The sequence below is a fragment of the Rhinoraja longicauda genome, chromosome 42, assembly GCF_053455715.1.
Source record: "Rhinoraja longicauda isolate Sanriku21f chromosome 42, sRhiLon1.1, whole genome shotgun sequence".
Taxonomy (NCBI): Eukaryota; Metazoa; Chordata; class Chondrichthyes; order Rajiformes; family Arhynchobatidae; genus Rhinoraja; species Rhinoraja longicauda.
The window spans coordinates 4,925,619-4,946,026 of record NC_135994.1 but is presented as its reverse complement, the minus strand read 5'-3'; the positions used below and the strand labels follow the sequence as shown (position 1 = coordinate 4,946,026).

The 20,408-nt window shown below is 48.5% G+C and overlaps 1 protein-coding gene across 1 annotated transcript in view; it reads right to left on the bottom strand.

The window, feature by feature from the left end:
- LOC144612022 (natural resistance-associated macrophage protein 2-like) overlaps positions 1-20,408 on the bottom strand; it is a 56,310-nt gene that overhangs the window by 12,061 nt on the left and 23,841 nt on the right. Inside the window, exons 6-11 of the mRNA XM_078431478.1 lie at positions 16,430-16,500; positions 11,361-11,428; positions 8,273-8,428; positions 6,207-6,365; positions 3,890-3,976; positions 1,914-2,033 (exon numbers count right to left, since the gene is read on the bottom strand). Of these exons, the coding sequence (XP_078287604.1) occupies positions 1,914-2,033; positions 3,890-3,976; positions 6,207-6,365; positions 8,273-8,428; positions 11,361-11,428; positions 16,430-16,500 (661 nt within the window). The remainder of the gene's footprint in view (positions 1-1,913; positions 2,034-3,889; positions 3,977-6,206; positions 6,366-8,272; positions 8,429-11,360; positions 11,429-16,429; positions 16,501-20,408) is intronic.

Here is a 20,408-nt window from a genome sequence, read left to right as displayed (position 1 = left end):
TTACCCAGCCAATTAACCTACATACCTGTATGTCTTTGGAGTGTGGGAGGAAACCGAAGATCTCGGAGAAAACCCACGCAGGTCACGGGGAGAACGTACAAACTCCGTACAGACGGCGCCCGTAGTCAGGATCGAACCTGAGTCTCCGGCGCTGCATTCGCTGTAAGGCAGCAACTCTACCACTGCGCCACCGTGCCGCCCCAGTTCCCCCAAGTAAACACCTAAACACCCAAGATAGCGCTGGAGCGTGGTGACTCTTTGTGTGCTAGATAGAGCTCCTAAGGATAGCGGAGTCAGGGGGTATGGGGAGAAGGCAGGAACGGGGTACTGATTGAGAATGATCAGCCATGATCACGTTGAATGGCTCGAAGGGCCGAATGGCCTCCTCCTGCACCTATTGTCTATTGTCTATTGTCCCAGAGGAGGATCTACTATCATCAAATACAATCACCCCACTCTTAAATCTCAATTCTACCTGTAAATTGTGACCTATTGCACCTGAGTTTGGCTTGGTTGAATTTATGTATGGTATTATCTGATCTGATTGGAGAGCATGCAAAACACAGCTTTTCACTGGACCTCAATACACGTGACAACAATAACCAAAATGTCTGCAGTCCACCAATCTTTCACAAGATCCAGACTGAGTGACAAATGATTTCATATCTTATCGAAACGTATAAGATTATTAAGGGGTTGGACACGTTAGAGGCAGGAAGCATGTTCCCAATGTTGGGGGAGTCCAGAACCAGGGGCCACAGTTTAAGAATAAGGGGTGGGCCATTTAGAACAGAGATGAGGAAAAGCTTTTTCAGTCAGAGAGTTATGAATCTGTGGAATTCTCTGCCTCAGAAGGCAGTGGAGGCCAATTCTCTGAATGCATTCAAGAGAGAGCTAGATAGAGCTCTTAAGGATAGCGGAGTCAGGGGGTATGGGGAGAAGGCAGGAACAGGGTACTGATTGAGAATGATCAGCCATGATCACATTGAATGGCGGTGCTGGCTCGAAGGGCCAAATGGCCTCCTCCTGCACCTATTATCTATTGTCTATTGTCTATATTTGTACCTGGCACCTATTCCACTTTCTTTACTTCCTAATCAACACAAACTTTGCACAAAATCTCCACAAATGCTGTCTGACCTGCTGAGCATTGTCTGATTTTGTTTCAGGTTTTTAGCATGTGCAGTGTTTAAAACAGAGATTTAGGTATAGGTTACATGGCTACTCTCCATGCATTCTCCAACACTTCAATCATACCATTGTATCCTACTGACCAGAATTGGATCCAATGCTGACAGTGGGAGAGACTTAGGGGTGCCAACTTCCTCACTCCCAAATAAGGGACAAAGGGTGACGTCACCACCATGTGACCTCACCCCACGTGACCTCACCCAGCCAGCGGCCACGTGCTCCCGCTCCACCAATGGCAGCCGCCCGGGCCTGGAGGCGGGTTGCTACGCAACCTCCGTTTGGTGCCTCCCGGGCCTACACTGTCTGGGACTACAGCGGCCTCCGGGCCTACAGTGTCCGGGCCTACAGCGTCTGGGCCTACAGCGTCCGGGCCTACAGTGTCCGGGCCTACATTGTCCGGGACTACAGTGGCCCCCGGGCTGCAGTGTCCAGGCCTACAGTGTCCAGGCCTACACTGTCTGGGCATACAGTGTCCGGGCCTACAGCGTCCGGGCCTACAGCGTCCGAACCTAATACGGGACAAGGACGGTCCCGTACGGTTCAAACCAATTTAGCCCAAAATACAGGATGTCCCGGCTAATGCGGGACAGTTGGCAACGCTAGAGAGACCTGAACTCAACCCACTGCTGCCCATTAAACCTTGTGTGGATGTAAAAGGATTTGAATTCAGTGCGCATCAATGTTCTGTTATATTTGCATTTTAGAAAACAGTCAAAAATTACCTCCATGACAAACTGTCCAGTGTATGTCCCCGACATGGTTGAACTCTGACCTGCAGCCAGGATGCCAATGGCCCAGATATATAGAGCAGCAGAACCAAAATAGCAGCCCAGCACCACACCCTGAGATCAAAGGAAAAGGATGGTTATCTGAGGTGCACTTAAATTCCTGACCTTTGTCATTTTTTGTTTGCTGAAGTCCATGGCATTGCTCCTGTTGCTGTAGGGAAAAGAGGTGCCCCTCGGGATGCCAGTACTTCCTTGCCACTCTGCTTGAGCTTCTCTTTTTCCTTGTAACTATCACTCATTCCTGGAACCGTCATTGAGTCCATAGCAACACGGAGATAAGCCCTTCTGCCCAACTCACCTGTGCCGACCGAGATGCCTGATCTAAGCTAGCCCCATTTACCCGTGTTTGACCCATATACCTCTAACCCTTTCCTGTGTACCTGTCCAAGTGTCTTTTAAATGTCGTTGTTGTACCTGCCTTCACTACCTCTTCTGGCAACTCATTCCAAATACCCACTGCCCTCTGTGTGACATTAGACAATAGACAATATACAATAGGTGCAGGAGTAGGCCATTCAGCCCTTCGAGCCAGCACCGCCATTCAATGCGATCATGGCTGATCACTCTCAATCAGTACCCCGTTCCTGCCTTCTCCCCATACCCCCTCACTCCACTATCCTTAAGAGCTCTATCCAGCTCTCTCTTGAAAGCATCCAACGAACTGGCCTCCACTGCCTTCTGAGGCAGAGAATTCCACACCTTTCTTCACTGCCTGCTGTACCTGCATGCTTCCTTTCATTGACTGATGCACTAGGACACCCAGTTCTCGTTGAACTCCCCCTCCTCCTAACTTGACACCATTCAGATAATAATCTGCCTTTCTATTCTTACTTCCAAAGTGAATAACCTCACACTTATCTACATTAAACTGCATCTGCCATGTATCCGCCCACTCACACAACCTGTCCAAGTCACCCTGCAGCCTTATTGCATCTTCCTTAAGTCTTTAAGTCTTTCCCCTCTCACCTTAAACCTATGTCCTCTAGTTGTTGATTCCTCTACTCTGGGTAAAAGACTCTGGGCATTCACCAAATCCCCCTCATGAATTTATACCCTTAGCCTCTTGAATCTGTTTAGCATAATCTTGTTCCTGCACTCAAAACATCTATTTGTTACATCCACAATCTTCAAAGACTGAATGTCCTATATCATTTATCTGCCCAGACCATTCATCTCCTCAGGAAGTCTATTTTTTTCACTCTCACCAGCGTTAACATTTGGTGTCATGTGCAGGTGTTGAAATTGAGCCCAGTGTCCCAGTTGAAGAATTTAATATACATCAGAAGCAGCGGTTATCTTAGAATTCCATTGCATCCCATTTTCCAGCCATCAATCATGACAGTGTTTGTTATCTCTTAGAAACTGTAAAGACTTGTAAAGACCCAAGAAAATGTGTTAAACCAAGTGCAGCCTCAAAGTATCACAGGCCCTAAAAGGCCTGAAGAGAAATGTGAAGCCTTGAAAACAAACAGGTAAGTTCTCCAAAAAAGCTTGTGTAGACTTACACATTCTTGTAAAGACTTGAAATAATCTGCAGAGATTCGTAAAGAGCTCAAAAGAGCAGACCTGCAGGTCTTGTAAAATCCAGTAGACATGAAAATATGTAAAGGCCCATGAAGGAGATTAGTGATCCCGAGATGATCATAAATAGACCGAGTCCCATAACAGCCTTGCAAAATTCCTGAAAGAGTCTCGAAGACCCATTAATGTACGCGATTGGGACAGGCTCAAAGATGCCTTTGTAGAAACCTTTTTAAGCTCAAAGAGCTACCAAGGGTGATGTACCAAACCCATTAAAATGCATATATCTGTACAGAACTGTGCCAAATTGTAAAGAATTGCACTGACCACAAAAAAGCACTGTTGAGACCTGTACACGAGTACGGCTCTCTTTGTTCAAGTGGACTTACCCCTTTGTAGATATCGACACTAAGAGTCTCGTTATTGGCTGGGAAGAGATCAGCGTGTGGACTACTGCTGTTTGCACACACCCTGTGCTGCAAGAGAAAAGAAAACAGTCCTGAACTACCATCGACCTCATTGGTGACCCTCAGACTATCTTTAAGAAAATAACTGCAGATGCCGGTACAAATCGAAGGTATTTATTCACAAAATGCTGGAGTAACTCAGCGGGTCAGGCAGCATCTCGGGAGAGAAGGAATGGGTGACGTTTCGGGTCGAGACCCTTCTTCAGACCGATGTCAGGGGGGCGGGACAACACCTATATCCTTCCTTTGTCCCGCCCCCCTGACATCAGTCTGAAGAAAGGTCTCGACCCGAAACGTCACCCATTCCTTCTCTCCCGAGATGCTGCCTGACCCGCTGAGTTACTCCAGCATTTTGTGAGTAATTACCTCAGACTATCTTTGATCGGACGTTACTGGCTTTATCTTGCACTAAACTTTATTCACGTTATTCCCTTTATTATACATCGGTACGCTGTGGACGGCTCGATTGTAATCAAGTATTGTCTTTCCGCTGGCTGGCTGGCACGCAACAAAAGCTTTTCACTGTACCTCGGCACACGTGACAATAAACCAAACCAAGCTGAACTAAAAAAACGGCGATGTCGGCTACATTTCCACACAGGGTCTTTTCTCTTCAAACACGTGTCACGTGTCACTGTTGATCACTCAGCATCACGACACAGTACAAACTGGCACTGAAGACATTAAGAGGGTCTCAGCACTGCGGCATTCGCATGTGAGCAAGTTACTTTGGCAAGCGGTTGCACATGTTAAGCATTGAAGGCCCTGAGTAAATAACTTCAGCCATTTTGTCTTGTTGTTGACTGGGAAGAGATCAGCATAGAAACATAGACATAGAAACATAGAAAATAGGTGCAGGAGTAGGCCATTTGGCCCTTCGAGCCTGCACCGCCATTCAATGTGATCATGGCTGATCATCCAACTCAGTATCCCGTACCTGCCTTCTCTCCATACCCCCTGATCCCTTTAGCCACAAGGGCCACATCTAACTCCCTCTTAAATATAGCCAATGAACTGGCCTCAACTACCTTCTGTGGCAGAGAATTCCACAGATTCACCACTCTCTGTGTGAAAAAAAAGTTCTCATCTCAGTCCTAAAAGACTTCCCCCTTATCCTTAAACTGTGACCCCTTGTTCTGGACTTCCCCAACATCGGGAACAATCTTCCTGCATCTAGCCTGTCCAACCCGTAAGAATTTTATATGTTTCTATAAGATCCCCCCTCAGTCTTCTAAATTCCAGCGAGTACAAGCAGAGTCTATCCAGTCTTTCTTCATATGAAAGTCCTGCCATCCCAGGGATCAATCTGGTGAACCTTCTCTGTACTCCCTCTATGGCAAGAATGCACACACCTTATGCTACAAGAGAAAAGAAAACAGGCCTGAACTACCATCGACCTCATCGGTGACCCTCGGACTATCTTTGATCGGACTTTACTGTCTGTACCTTACATTATTTTACCTGGCTTTACGTTATTCACGTTATTCACCTTTAACGACAGACGTTGTCCAGACAAGTGATTGCTCCTGGAGGTGTAAGAAAATAACTGCAGATGCTGGTACAAATCGAAGGTATTTATTCACAAGATGCTAGAGTAACTCAGCAGGTCAGGCAGCATCTCAGGAAAGAAGGAATGGGCGACGTTTCGGGTCGAGTCTGAAGAAGGGTCTCGACCCGAAAAGTCGTCCATTCCTTCTCTCCTGAGATGCTGCCTGACCTGCTGAGTTACTCCAACATTTTGTGAATAAATGTCTTCTTCTGGAGGTGATCACTGTATGGCAGGGGTGCCAACTATCTCACTCCCAAATAAGGGACAAGGTGACGTCATCGCCCCGCGCCCCACGTGACCTCACCCAGCCAGCGGCCACGTGCTCCCGCTCCCCCAATGGCGGCCGCCCGGGCCGGGAGGCGGGTTGCTATGCAACCTCCGTTAGGCGGCACCCGGGCCCCCGGGCCTACACTGTCTGGAAGGTAGACACAGATTTGAACCAGCATCTGCAGTTTTTTTCCGACTACACTGCCCGGGCCTACAGCGTCCGGGCCTAGAGCGCCCCACCCCCCCGGGCCTAATACGGGACAAGGGCGGTCCCGTACGGGGCAAACCAATTTAGCCCAAAATATGGGATGTCCCGGCTAATAAGGGACAGTTGGCAACCCTACTGTTTTTAAATAATTGAATACATTTTTTGATTTTAAAAAAAAGTATTGCTGATTGGAGTGAACTCACTCCCACACTCACCACTTGTTCGTTGGTCTTATTGTAAAAAGCTTCCGCAAACACAGAGACCACAAAGACGTTAATGAGGAAAGACAGAAACAAAGCCAAGCAGGCTTCGATGAAGAAGTAACGATTGGCTTGATCCACTTCCTTCTTATTTGCTCGGTTCACTTCTCTGGACTGAGAGGGGAGAGGCTGCATTAGCTCCAGTTCATCCCACAGTGAACGCGACCCTCCCCACTTTTGCCCCCTTCAGCGTGTGACCTGCACACAAAGAAAGCTTCAGTAAGAAACAACCTGACGTGCAAACGGACTTTTGTTTTGGCAGGCAGGAGGTCAGTGGTAGAACAGCAAGTCCCCACAAATAGGAAATGGGAGATTAAGCTCTGGAATTCTTTGCCTTGGTTGGTGGCGGAGGCTGCAATCATGTGAAGCATTTACAGTGGATAAATATATGAAAGATCAAGGACTTGAAAGGTTTGGAGAACTGGCGCAGGGGTTGAGGCGAGCACAGATCAACCTCGCTGATATTGAATGGTGAGGCATTTATTCACAAAATGCTGGAGTAACTCAGCGGGTCAGGCAGCATCTCAGGAGAGAAGGAATGGGTGACGTTTCGGGTCGAGACCCTTCTTCAGACTGATGTCAGGGGGGGCGGGACAAAGGAAGGATATAGGTGGAGACAGGAAGATAGAGGGAGATCTGGGAAGGGGGAGGGGAAGAGAGGGACAGAGGAACTATCTAAAGTTGGAGAAGTCAATGTTCATACCGCTGGGCTGCAAGCTGCCCAAGCGAAATATGAGGTGCTGTTCGTCCAATTTCCAGTGGGCCTCACTATGGCACTGGAGGAGGCCCATGACAGAAAGGTCAGACTGGGAGTGGGAGGGGGAGTTGAAGTGCTCGGCCACCGGGAGAATGGTGAGGCAGGCTTGTTCCTACTCCCATTTTCAAGTGTTTTTGTGTAATCGGTTTGAATTGTATTTCCTCGGACAACTGAGGGATACCTATCAGGACATTCCCTGCTGTAAGTTCTGGGAGCCATTTTATTTATGTGTTCTGTTGGAGCAAGGTTTGGATATCAGGTCAGCTAGGAGCTAAAACTGGCAGGGTCAGGCAATCATTCCGAAAATGACCTTTGCCTGATATTGCTGAGTCAGACCAGTTCTGGAGCTAAAAGAACACAACGTTCTGGAGTAACTCAGCGGGTCTGGCAGCATCTCTGAGGAACATGGATAGGTGACGTTTCACAGAGTGCTGGAGTAACTCAGCGGGTCAGGCAGCATCTCTGGAGAACATGGATAGGTGACGTTTCACAGAGTGCTGGAGTAACTCAGCGGGTCAGGCAGCATCTGTGGGGAACATGGATAGGTGACAGCACGGTTGCTGCCTCACAGCGCCAGAGACCCGGGTTCGATCTTGACTACGGGTGCTGCCTGTACGGAGTTTGTACGTTCTCCCTGTGACCATGTGGGTTTTCTCCGGATGCTCCGGTTTCCTCCCACACTCCAAAGGCGTGCAGGTTTGTAGGTTAATTGGCTTTGGTAAAAATTGTAAATTGTCCCTTGTGTGTGTAGGATAGTGTTAGTGTGCGGGGATCGCTGGTCGGCGCGGACTCGGTGGGCAAATGGCCACTGATGCTGCCATATTCTCAGTGAGCGTTAGACCAGTCGCTTTTAAACAAGTCCCAGAAGTCACAGTTCCCCCGAGGCTGAAATTGAGACCAATAAGAGTCATTCACACTTCCAATGCGTGAGAATATGTCTCAGTTAAAACCAGCCCAAGACGATGTTTAAAACAAGGGAATGTGCAACAAACGTTACCCATCAATGCTCTAAAATCACTTGGAAGATAGATGTAGGTCAGCATCAATGTTATAGACACAAAATGCTGGAGAAACTCAGCGGGTCAGGCAGCGTAGATACAAATTGCTGGAGGAACTCAGCAGGACAGGCAGCATCTCCGGATAGAAGGAACGGGTGACATTTTGGGTCGAGACCCTTCTTCAGCATCAATGTTCTGTTCAGACACACCAGTTTCTATGTTTCGATAATACTGCTCCGTGATCGCTGGTGAAGTTGAGTACTTACTCTGACCAGTGCCGAGTACAGGTAGATGTTGTGGGGCATGATCACAGCGCCGACGATGCCAACCGCCTGCTGAAGCTGTTGGCTTCCGCAGCCATCACAGCTGGGCACAAACATCCCCCTCAGTAGCTGCTTCTGGTCTGGCTTCACAGTCACGTACTGCAGGGGCAAAGAACACAGGGACACCGTCTGAGAGACGAGGAATGGTACGGCTTGCGACACGAGAGTGCGTTAAATGAGCATCAAAAGACTTTGCCCTCTGCACTCAATGCTCACAACGTGGCCTCCTCTACAGATTGGGTGCCCACATTGTGGAGAGGGCCTGTGCTCAGTCTGAAGGACTGGTGCTGCCATTTTAATTCCCTGTCCCACTATCGGCGGCCAATTGGGGGCCAATGCAAGCTTGAGGATCAGCATCTTTCCATTCAGTTCTTCCCTCTCCATCCGTGCAGTCTGACCTGCATAACGCGAACAAAGATTCTCGCGGCCCATTTTCACTTTTAAAACTTTTCAGGGATAGAGGTGCATCGCGGAAACAGGCCCTTCGGCCCACCGAGTCCGCGCCGACCCGTATGCTAGCACTATTCCTCCAATTATCAAACCATTCCTCCAATTTGACGACGTTGAAAGAATCATCCGCGCATTCATCTCCTCCCGCCTAGACCACTGCAACTCCCTGCACACTGGGATCAGCCAATCATCCCTGTCCCGCCTGCAATTGGTCCAAAACGCCGCAGCGAGACTCCTGACGGGTACCCGTAAAAGGGACCACATCACCCCGATTCTGGCCCCTCTCCACTGGCTCCCTGTACGGTACAGAATCAACTTCAAGCTCCTCCTATTCACATACAAAGCCCGAAAACGTGCTTGCCCCCCCCTCATATCAAAAATCTTCTAACCCACCTCTCTATCTCCAGGTCCCTCAGGTCGGCCGACTTGGGGCTACTCACTATCCCGCGGTCTAGGCTTAAGCTCAGGGGTGACCGCGCTTTTTCGGTTGCAGCTCCTAGACTGTGGAACAGCATCCCTCTCCCCATCACAACTGCCCCCTCCATCGACTCCTTTAAGTCCAGGCTCAAAACCTACTTCTACTCCCTGGCGTTTGAGGCCCTCTGAGGGGGCGCTGTGAACTGTTTATGTATGTGCTGTTATGTTTGTATGCCATTGTATGTTCGTTTCTTAGTACCTGAACTGATGTACAGCACTTTGGTCAACGTGGGTCGTGTTTAAATGTGCAATACAAATAAAATTGACTTGACTTGACTTGACAATCCTATACACAAGGTACAATTTACAATTTTACCAAAGCCAATTGACCTACAGGTTTTGTAGGTCAATTGGCTTTGGTAAAATTGTAAATTGTCTTTGGCATACTGGGCTTGCATTTGGCCCATATCACCGTAAACCCTTGGCATTCATATATCTGTCCAAATGTACAAAACGTGGATTTTCTCTGGATGTACCCGTTTCTATCCACACTCCAAAGACGTACAGGTTCATTGGCTTCATTAAGTTGTAAAATTGTCCCTGTTGTGTGTAGGTTAGTGCACACTAACCTACTGGTCAGCACAGACTCGGTGGGCCGAAGGGTCTGATTCAGCCCTGTATCTCTACGTCTAAAGTCTTTTGAAAGCTCTAATTGTATTTGCCTCTATAGGTTCCTCTGGCAACTCATTCCAGATGCAGGCTAACCTCTGAGTGACAAGGTTGCCCCCGAGATCCCTCTCAAATCTCCCCCCTTTCACCTTAACCCTGTGCCTGAACCCAAAAAGCTGCAATTCAATCAGGTTCGGAAATATTACGAAAGGAAATGCAACAAAATAAAAGCATGCCCAAGCCCGAAAACACGGTTCAATTCCTTGTCCCAACCTCTGCCACCAAGGACAACGGAACACCACCACCTGCAGGTTCCCCTGGGAGTTGCACACCTGGAAAGGCATCACCCGCTCCTTCATCGTCACTGGGTCTAAACCAAAGATACTAGAGGAGCAAGATGGACCACTCCGTTGAAATCGCCTATACTGAAGTGTAGCACGCAAAGGAGCGTAACGTCCGCCATTTTAGTAGGCAACCAAAGATACTAGAAGAGCAAGATGGACCACTCCGTTGAAATCGCCTATACTGAAGGGTAGTACGTAACGTCCGCCATTTTAGTAGGCAAAACCTACTCTGCCTCTCGCAGTGTAATCAGTGTTTTGGGGGAACAGTATGTGTGATGATACCATAAAAATGCAGAATATATCTCATCTACCAATTCACAGATTTTGGTTATTTTTCTTTTAAAATGTTTCTGCAAGTTTCTGCCGACTAAAATGGCCACCGTGACGTACAACGGTTTTCAGGGTCGAGTGGTCCATCGTGCTCCTCTATTATCTTTGGTCTAAACCCTGTAACTCCCTCCCCAGCAGCACCGTGGGACAACCTTCACCAGAAGGACTGCAGCGATTCAAGATGGCGGCTCACCCCCACCATCTCAAGGGCAATAGCGGCATGGGTGGTTGAGTGGTAGAATTCCCGCCTGCCACGTGGGAGGCCCGGATTCGATTCCCGGCAGATGCATCGTTTTACACCTCACCAAATAAAAAATCTTTATTGATTTCCCATTGACTTATTTACTTTGCAACTCGTATTTGATGATAGAAAGTTCATGGCGGCACGGTGGCGTGGCGGTAGGGTTGCTGCCTTTCAGCGCTTGCAGCGCCGGAGACCCGGGTTCCACCCCGACTACGGGCGCTGTCTGCACGGAGTTTGTACGTTCTGCCCGTGACCTGCGTGGGTTTTCCCCGGTCTCCTCCCACCCGTTCAAGACGTGCCGGTTTGTAGACTAATTGGCTTGGAGCAAATGTAAAAATTGTCCCGCGTGTGTGTAGGGTGGTGTTAGTGTGTGCGGGGATCGCTGGTCGGCGCGGACTCGGTGGGCCGAAGGGCCTGTTTCCGCGCCGTATCTCTAAACTAAACGAAATCGGGTGATGGGTGATCTTGCCGGTGATGCTCAGATCCCAGAAAAAAAGAACGAATAAATAGTGAAGCAAACACAGGGGTATAAATTGAACAAATTCAGACCAAAGAAGCCAAATTTGCTTGATCTTACCTCATAACCAAAGGTGACAGCCATAACGGCGATGAGAAATCCAAACAAAGCTTCCAGCTTTCTCAGACCTGCAGAGAAATAAAGCAGCAGGTACACTGTAATCAGGACAGATCTGAATAAGGACAATGAACACTGGAAAATAGGTGCAGGAGGAGACCATTTGGCCCTTCGATCCTGCACCGCTGGCTCAAAGCCAGTGTTGACCATTAATAGACAATAGACAATAGGTGCAGGAGGCGGCCATTTTGTCCCTTCGAGCCAGCACCGCCATTCACTGTGATCATGGCTGATCATCCACAATCAGTAACCCGTGCACGCCAGAGGCGTTGACATTTGGTTGAGAAGTTAGAAGCAGGCATTGTATCTTAGGCAGATTTAGTTACGTTTCGTTCAGAGACACAGCTGGGAAACAGGCCCTTCGGCCCACCGAGTCCACGCCGACCAACACACAACACACACAAACGCTATCCTACACACACACTAGGAACGATTTATAATTTTGCCGAAGCCAATTAACCTACAAACCAGAGATAGACACAGACACGGATAGATACTTAGAAACATAGAAACATAGAAAATAGGTGCAGGAGTAGGCCATTCGGCCCTTCGAGCCTGTACGCACCGCCATTCAATCTGATCATGGCTGATCATCCAACTCAGTATCCTGTACCTGCCTTCTCTCCATACCCCCTGATCCCTTTAGCCACAAGGGCCACATCTAACTCCCTCTTAAATATAGCCAATGAACTGGCCTCAACTACCTTCTGTGGCAGAGAATTCCACAGACTCACCACTCTCTGTGTGATGAAATGTTTTCTCGTCTCGGTCCTAAAAGACTTCCCCCTTATCCTTAAGCTGTGACCCCTTGTTCTGGACTTCCCCAACATCGGGAACTATCTTCCCGCATCTAGCCTCTCCAATAGACAATAGACAATAGACAATAGATGCAGGAGTAGGCCATTCAGCCCTTCGAGCCAGCACCGCCATTCAATGCGATCATGGCTGATCACTCTCAATCAGTACCCCGTTCCTGCCTTCTCCCCATACTCCCTACTCTGCTATCCTTAAGAGCTCTATCCAGCTCTCTCTCGAAAGCATCCAACGAACTGGCCTCCACTGCCTTCTGAGGCAGAGAATTCCACACCTTCACCACTCTCTGACTGAAAAAGTTCTTCCTCATCTCCGTTCTAAATGGCCTACCCCTTATTCTTAAACTGTGGCCCCTTGTTCTGGACTCCCCCAACATTGGGAACATGTTTCCTGCCTCTAATGTGTCCAATCCCCTAATTATCTTATATGTTTCAATAAGATCCCCTTAAGAATTTTGTAAGTTTCTATAAGATCCCCCCTCAGTCTTCTAAATTCCAGCGAGTACAAGCCGAGTCTATCCAGTCTTTCTTCATATGAAAGTCCTGCCATCCCAAGGATCAATCTGGTGAACCTTCTCTGTACTCCCTCTACGGCGAGAATGTTGTGTGCTGGAAGGAACTGCAGATGCTGGTTTACACTGAAGGTCGACACAAAGTGCTGGAGTAACTTAGCGGGACAGGCAGCATCTCTGGAGAGAAGGAACGGGTGACGTTTCGGATCGAGACTACTTTCGACCCGAAACGTCACCCATTCCTTCTCTCCAGAGATGCGGCCCGTCCCGCTGAGTTACTCCGGCATTTGTGTCTATCCTCGGTGTAAACCAGCATCTGCAGTTCCTTTCGACATCCTACAAACCTGTACGTCTTTGGAGTGTGGGAGGAAACTGAGAGGTCACGGGGAGAGCGTACAAACTCCGTACGGACAGCACCCGTAGTCGGGATGGAACCCGGGTCTCTGGCGCTGTGAGGCAGCAGCTCTACCCGCTGGCCCACCATGTCCGCACCCAATTTGCCGTCACAACCCAACCTCGTTCACTCTCTCTACCTTTTCCAATCTCTTGGCTTTGCCTTCACCTCTCCATTCCCCCCCACCCCCCCCCCTCACCGCCCCATCTCTCTGACACGTGGAATCATTGATTGTTCTGCCAGGATTTCATAGGGTCCTTTGCGGACGACAAATAATGATGGGGCAGAGTGCAGAGAGGAGATTGAGAACCTCATAACCTGGTGCCAAAACAACAACCTCTCCCGCAATGTCAGCAAGACAAAGGAGATTGTGATTGACGTCAGTAAGCGGAGACACACGCCCCGGTATATACATCAATGGCTCCTACACTCTCCGAGGGCAGAACATGGGAATGAAGTGGTCAGGACCCTTCTTCAAACTCAAGCATCTGCAGTTCCTCGTGTTTATTTTCTCTCACTCTCTTTCTCTCTCCATCTATCGCTCTTTCTCTCATTCTCTCTCTTTCTCCCTCTCCCTCTCTTTCTCTTTTTCATGCTCTTTCTTTCACTCTCACTCTCTTTCTTTCACGTTCTTTCTTTCACTCTCACTCTCTTTCTTTCACTCTCACTCTCGTTCTTTCACTCTCACTCTATTTCTTTCACTCTCACTCTCTTTCTTTCACTCTCACACTCTTTCTTTCACTCTCACTCTCTTTCTTTCACTCTCACACTCTTTCTTTCACTCTCACTCTCTTTCTTTCACTCTCACTCTCTTTCTTTCACTCTCACTCTCTTTCTTTCGCTCTCACTCTCTTTCTTTCACTCTCACTCTCTTTCTTTCACTCTCACTCTCTTTCTTTCACTCTCACTCTCGTTCTTTCACTCTCACTCTATTTCTTTCACTCTCACACTCTTTCTTTCACTCTCACACTCTTCTTTCACTCTCACTCTCTTTCTTTCACTCTCACTCTCTTTCTTTCACTCTCTTTCTTTCACTCTCACTCTCTTTCTTTCACTCTCACTCTCTTTCTTTCACTCTCACTCTCTTTCTTTCACTCTCTTTCTTTCACTCTCACTCTCTTTCTTTCACTCTCTTTCTTTCACTCTCTCTTTCTTTCACTCTCACTCTCTTTCTTTCACTCTCACTCTATTTCTTTCACTCTCTTTCTTTCACTCTCTCTTTCTTTCACTCTCACTCTCTTTCTTTCGCTCTCACTCTCTTTCTTTCACTCTCACTCTCTTTCTTTCACTCTCACTCTCTTTCTTTCACTCTCACTCTCTTTCTTTCACTCTCTCTTTCTTTCACTCTCACTCTCTTTCTTTCACTCTCACGTTATTTCTTTCACTCTCTCTCTCTTTCTTTCACTCTCTCTCTCTTTCTTTCACTCTCTTTCTTTCACTCTCACTCTTTCTTTCACTCTCTCTTTCTTTCACTCTCACTCTCTTTCTTTCACTCTCACTCTCTTTCTTTCACTCTCTCTTTCTTTCACTCTCACTCTCTTTCTTTCACTCTCACTCTCTTTCTTTCACTCTCACTCTCTTTCTTTCACTCTCACGTTATTTCTTTCACTCTCTCTCTCTTTCTTTCACTCTCTCTCTCTTTCTTTCACTCTCACTCTTTCTTTCACTCTCACTCTCTTTCTCCCTCTCCCCCCCCCCCCCCCCCACAGATGCTGCCTGACATGCTGAGTGCTTCCAGCATTTTCTGTTTTTACGTTATACTAGACCAAGTGGACCCGTTGGGCCCAAACCTCTCCTGCATTGGTGCAGCACCCTCCCCTCCCCTCCCCCTCCCCCCTCCCCCCTCCCCCCTCCCCCCTCCCTCCCTCTCCTCCCCCCACCCTTACCCCCCCTCCCCTCTCCCCCCCAGTCTCACTTCGCCTTCCCCCCTCTCCCTCCTCTCTCCCCCCCTCCCCTCCCTCCCTAGGAGATAGATTTAAACTTTAAAATGTGAATAACTTTAAAAATATAACACCGATTTCAATGAAACTTCTTCCATTAGCACCAAAGGGACGACGGTGAGTAAGGTGGGCCGAAAACTGTCGCGCTATCGTGTACCGCTTTGGCTGTAGTTCAGGAACAAACAAACAACCAAACAAACGAGAGTTTTAGGATATAGATACTGCAGAGCTTGAAGCATTACAAGCAGGTTTTAGCGCATTGTTTGAGTCATAATGTGGGGGAAAAGGATACACTACTGAGATGTCGCACAGACTGGGGAACTTTTGCCAATGTTTCCACAAACTCACGGTTCCTCTTCCTTCCGTAGTACATAAGGTTTGGTCTGCCCTGCAGTAGGTTGGGACCAAGTCTCATGCAGTGACCGGTGAAGACCATTCACAACTGGAGCTCGACGTCACTCCTGGGGTTCGTCTTCCGTTTGAACCGGCTGCCATTGAACTTCCAACTTTCATCCATTCTTGGACCTAAACAAGCCACTATCTTCTCCACGGTGGCACAGCGGTAGAGTTGCCGCCTCACAGCGCCAGAGACCCGGGTTCCATCCTGACGACGGGCACTGTCTGTACGGAGTTTGCACGTTCTCCCCGTGACCTGCGTGGGTTTCCTCCGGGTGCTCCGGTTTCCTCCAACACCCCAAAGACGTGCGGGTTTGTGGGTTAACTGGTAATGTCCATTAAAGTCCATTGTCAAGTCCAACACTCCACTCAACACCTTCGCTCAGTCCGCCTTAACCAACCTGATCTCCCGGTGGCTGAGCACTTCAACTCACCCTCCCACTCCCAGTCTGACCTTTCTGTCATGGGCCTCCTCCAGTGCCATAGTGGGGCCCACCGCAAATTGGTGCCTCATATTTCGCCTGGGCAGCTTGCAGCCCAGCGGTATGAACATTGACTTCCCCAACTTTAGATAGTTCCTCTGTCCCTCTCTTCCCCTCCCCCTTCCCAGTTCTCCCTCTATCTTCCTGTCTCCACCTATATCCTTCCTTTGTCCCGCCCCCTCCCCTGACATCAGTCTGAAGAAGGGTCTCGACCCGAAACGTCACCCATTCCTTCTCTCCCGAGATGCTGCCCGACCTGCTGAGTTACTCCAGCATTTTGTGAATAAGAGCTCAAACTCTAGTGTATGTGCGTAGTTTATTCAGGGACTTCCTCTGGAACCTTTTGTCCACAATGTTGCTGCCCAGAAGGCAGTTAATCATATGACAAAGTCCTTAAAGCAATAATTGTTCAACACCAAAATCGCATACACTGCACACACCTTTTGGTAAACTCATACGAATAATGTCAAACTTACCATATTTATCCAAGAAGAGGAATAAAAACGTGTCTGCAATAGTTATAATTACTCCGCCCCAGAGCGGAATCCTAAACACAGAGAGAGCAGGTGGTTAGTCGAACTGTCCAACCATCAATGGCTCAGGATGCTAACCTCCGCCAACACTGCGACAAGATCAGCTGCAAAGTGTAACTTCGCAAGAAGCTTAGGGCGGCACGGTAGCGCAGCGGTAGAGTTGCTGCCTTACAGCGAATGCAGCGCCGGAGACCCGGGTTCCATCCTGACTACGGGCGCCGTCTGTACGGAGTTTGTACGTTCCCCCCGTGACCTGCGTGGGTTTTCTCCGAGATCTTCGGTTTCCTCCCACTCTCCAAAGACGCGCAGGTTTGTAGGTTAATTGACTGGGTAAATGTAAAAATTGTCCCTAGTGGGTGTAGGAGAGTGTTAGTGTGTGCGGGGATCGCTGGGCGGTGCGGACTCGGTGGGCCGAAGGGCCTGTTTCCGCGCTGTATCTCTAAATCTAAATCTAAAATCTAGAAAATCTACAGTGAAAAGCTTTTTTGTTGCGTGCCAACCAGTCAGCGGAAAGACAATATTTGATTACAATCGAGCCGTCCACAGTGTACAGATGCATGATAAGGGAACAGCGTTCAGTGCAAGGTAAAGTCCCGTAAAGTCCGATAAAAGATAGTCCAAGGGTCTCCAGTACACAGACCCTGCAGCAATCCACGCTCACAGCAATTGCAATGCAGCAATTTTCTTGCAGTAATGCAGCCATGCAGAAATTGTCTTGCAACAGCGCCATCTTGCAGCCGTAATGTTCTCCTGGCAAAGCAATCTCTCAGCAGTGCTGCAGCGCGATCGTCACAGAGCAATGCAGTTTTGCAGTTACCACCATGCATTCGTACATCAATGCAGTAATAATCTTGCAACAAGGCAGCTTGTTATTATACACCTGCGCCAATTCAGTATTGCAACAGGAGTCTTACACAGTGTCACGGAGCAACAGTCTTGCAGCAATAGCTATGCAGCACCGAAGCCTTGTTTACAATATTCATGTAGCAATATAGCATTGCATCAATGTCGTCCCATGCAGTTTTTGCAGCAGTACAGCCTTACAGTAATAATAATGCAATCTTGTAGTAATAGTCTGCCAGCAATGCAATTTTGCAGCAAAGTCTCACTGTAATGCAGTCTCATAACAGTGTTGCCTTACGGCAATGCAGTCAAACCTTGCAGAAATGCAGCCATTGGGGGGGGGGGGGGGGGGGGGGGGGGTGCAGAGAGGAAACTTGCTGAAGAAGGGTCCCATCCCGAAGCGTCACCTATCCATGTTCTCCACAGATGCTGCCTGACCCGCTGAGTTACTCCAGCACTCTGTGTCTTTCATGGTCATGTACCACAGATTCAGATTGCCACACTAAAACCGAATGGCATCTGCGGTAACTGTGCTTGAAGCTTTGAATTAGATTTTTTCTTTTTAGATTTAGAGATACAAGATTTAGATTTGCCGTACAAACAGCGCCCGCGGTCGGGATGGAACCCGGGTCTCCGGCGCTGCATTCGCTGTAAGGCAGCAACTCTACCGCTGCGCCACCATGACCGCCCTATACGGCCCTAACGCATGTCCTATATATGTCCTAACGCATGTACAGTCTCCCAGCCACACAGTCTCCACTGTAGGCTGCCATTGTAATATGCTGTCCACAGTAGTAAATTATCCCACTGTGTATAATTCCCCCTCATGAACCGACTCTCTCCAACCGTACAATGGCTCCCACTGTCCCCCAGTTACAGACCATCCCACTGGACCAGATTTTGCCTCAGTTACAAGACTGAGTGGCGACTCGGTGGCGCAGCGGTAGAGTTGCTGCCTTACAGCGAATGCAGCGCCTGAGACTCAGGTTCGATCCCGACTACGGGTGCCGTCTGTACGGAGTTTGTACGTTCTCCCCGTGACCTGCGTGGGTTTTCTCCGAGATCTTCGGTTTCCTCCCACACTCCAAAGACGTGTGGGTTTGTAGGTTAATTGGCTTGGCAAATGTAAAAATTGTCCCTAGTGGGTGTAGGACAGTGTTAGTGCGCGGGGATCGCTGGTCGGCGCGGGCACGGTGGGCCGAAAGGGCCTGTTTCCGCGCTGTATCTCCAAACAATCTGCCATCTTCGTCTGTCTTTTCCAGATACTGAATCTTAATCTTGCCTGGGGCAATGTCATGTTCTTTCATGAATCTCTTGCCCACTTTAGTGAAGAAGTGGAAACGCTTTGTAGAACTCACCCTCCCATGTATGGAAACACTATGAATGGCTTGAATGTGATCATGTGTTGTCTCTCCGCTGACTGGTTAGCACGCAACAAAAGCTGTTCACTGTACCTCGGTAGCTGTGACAAAAAATGTGTCTGAAGAAGGGTCTCGACCCGAAACGTCGCCCATTCCTTCTCTCCCGAGATGCTGCCTGACCCGCTCAGCAAAGATACTAGAGGAGCAAGATGGACCACTCCGTTGAAATCGCCTATACTGAAGTGTAGTCCGCAAAGGAGCGTAACGTCCGCCATTTTAGTAGGCAACCAAAGATACTAGAGGAGCAAGATGGACCACTCCGTTAAAATCGCCGATACTGAAGTGTAGTACGCGAAGGAGCGGAACGTCCGCTATTTTAGTAAGCAAAACCCGCCGTTCGCTCTGCCTCTCGCAGTGTAATCAGTGTTTTGGGGGAACAGTATGTGTGATGATACCATTAAAATGCAATATATATCTCATCTATCAACTCACAGATTTTTGTTATTTTTCTTTTAAAATGTTTCTGCAAGTTTCTGCCTACTAAAATGGCCGCCGTGACGTACTACGGTTTTTAGGGTCGAGTGGTCCATCTTGCTCCTCTAGTATCTTTGGTTGTTAGGGTCGAGTGGTCTATCTTGCTCCTCTAGTATCTTTGGTTGTTAGGGTCGAGTGGTCTATCTTGCTCCTCTAGTATCTTTGGTTGTTAGGGTCGAGTGGTCTATCTTGCTCCTCTAGTATCTTTGGTTGTTAGGGTCGAGTGGTCTATCTTGCTCCTCTAGTATCTTTGGTTGTTAGGGTCGAGTGGTCTATCTTGCTCCTCTAGTATCTTTGGTTGTTAGGGTCGAGTGGTCTATCTTTCTCCTCTAGTATCTTTGGTTGTTAGGGTCGAGTGGTCTATCTTGCTCCTCTAGTATCTTTGGTTGTTAGGGTCGAGTGGTCTATCTTGCTCCTCTAGTATCTTTGGTTGTTAGGGTCGAGTGGTCTATCTTGCTCCTCTAGTATCTTTGGTTGTTAGGGTCGAGTGGTCTATCTTGCTCCTCTAGTATCTTTGGTTGTTAGGGTCGAGTGGTCTATCTTGCTCCTCTAGTATCTTTGGTTGTTAGGGTCGAGTGGTCTATCTTGCTCCTCTAGTATCTTTGGTTGTTAGGGTCGAGTGGTCTATCTTGCTCCTCCAGTATCTTTGGTTGTTAGGGTCGAGTGGTCTATCTTGCTCCTCTAGTATCTTTGGTTGTTAGGGTCGAGTGGTCTATCTTGCTCCTCTAGTATCTTTGCCGTTGAGTTACTCCAGCATTTTGTGTCAATCTTCGGTGTAGACCAGCATCTGCAGTTCCTTCCGACACTACGTTAGACTTTAGTCTTTAGAGATACAGTGTGGAAACAGGCCCTTCGGCCCACCGAGTCCACGCAGACCAGCGATCACCCCGCACACTAGCACTATCCTACACACAATAGACAATAGACAATAGGTGCAGGAGGAGGTCATTCGGCCCTTCGAGCCTGCACGCACCGCCATTCAATGCGATCATGGCTGATCATTCTCAATCAGTACCCCGTTCCTGCCTTCTCCCCATACCCCCTGACTCCGCTATCCTTAAGAGCTCTATCCAGCTCTCTCTTGAATGCATTTAGAGAATTGGCCTCCACTGCCTTCTGAGGCAGAGAATTCCACAGATTCACAACTCTCTGACTGAAAAAGTTTTTCCTCATCTCAGTTCTAA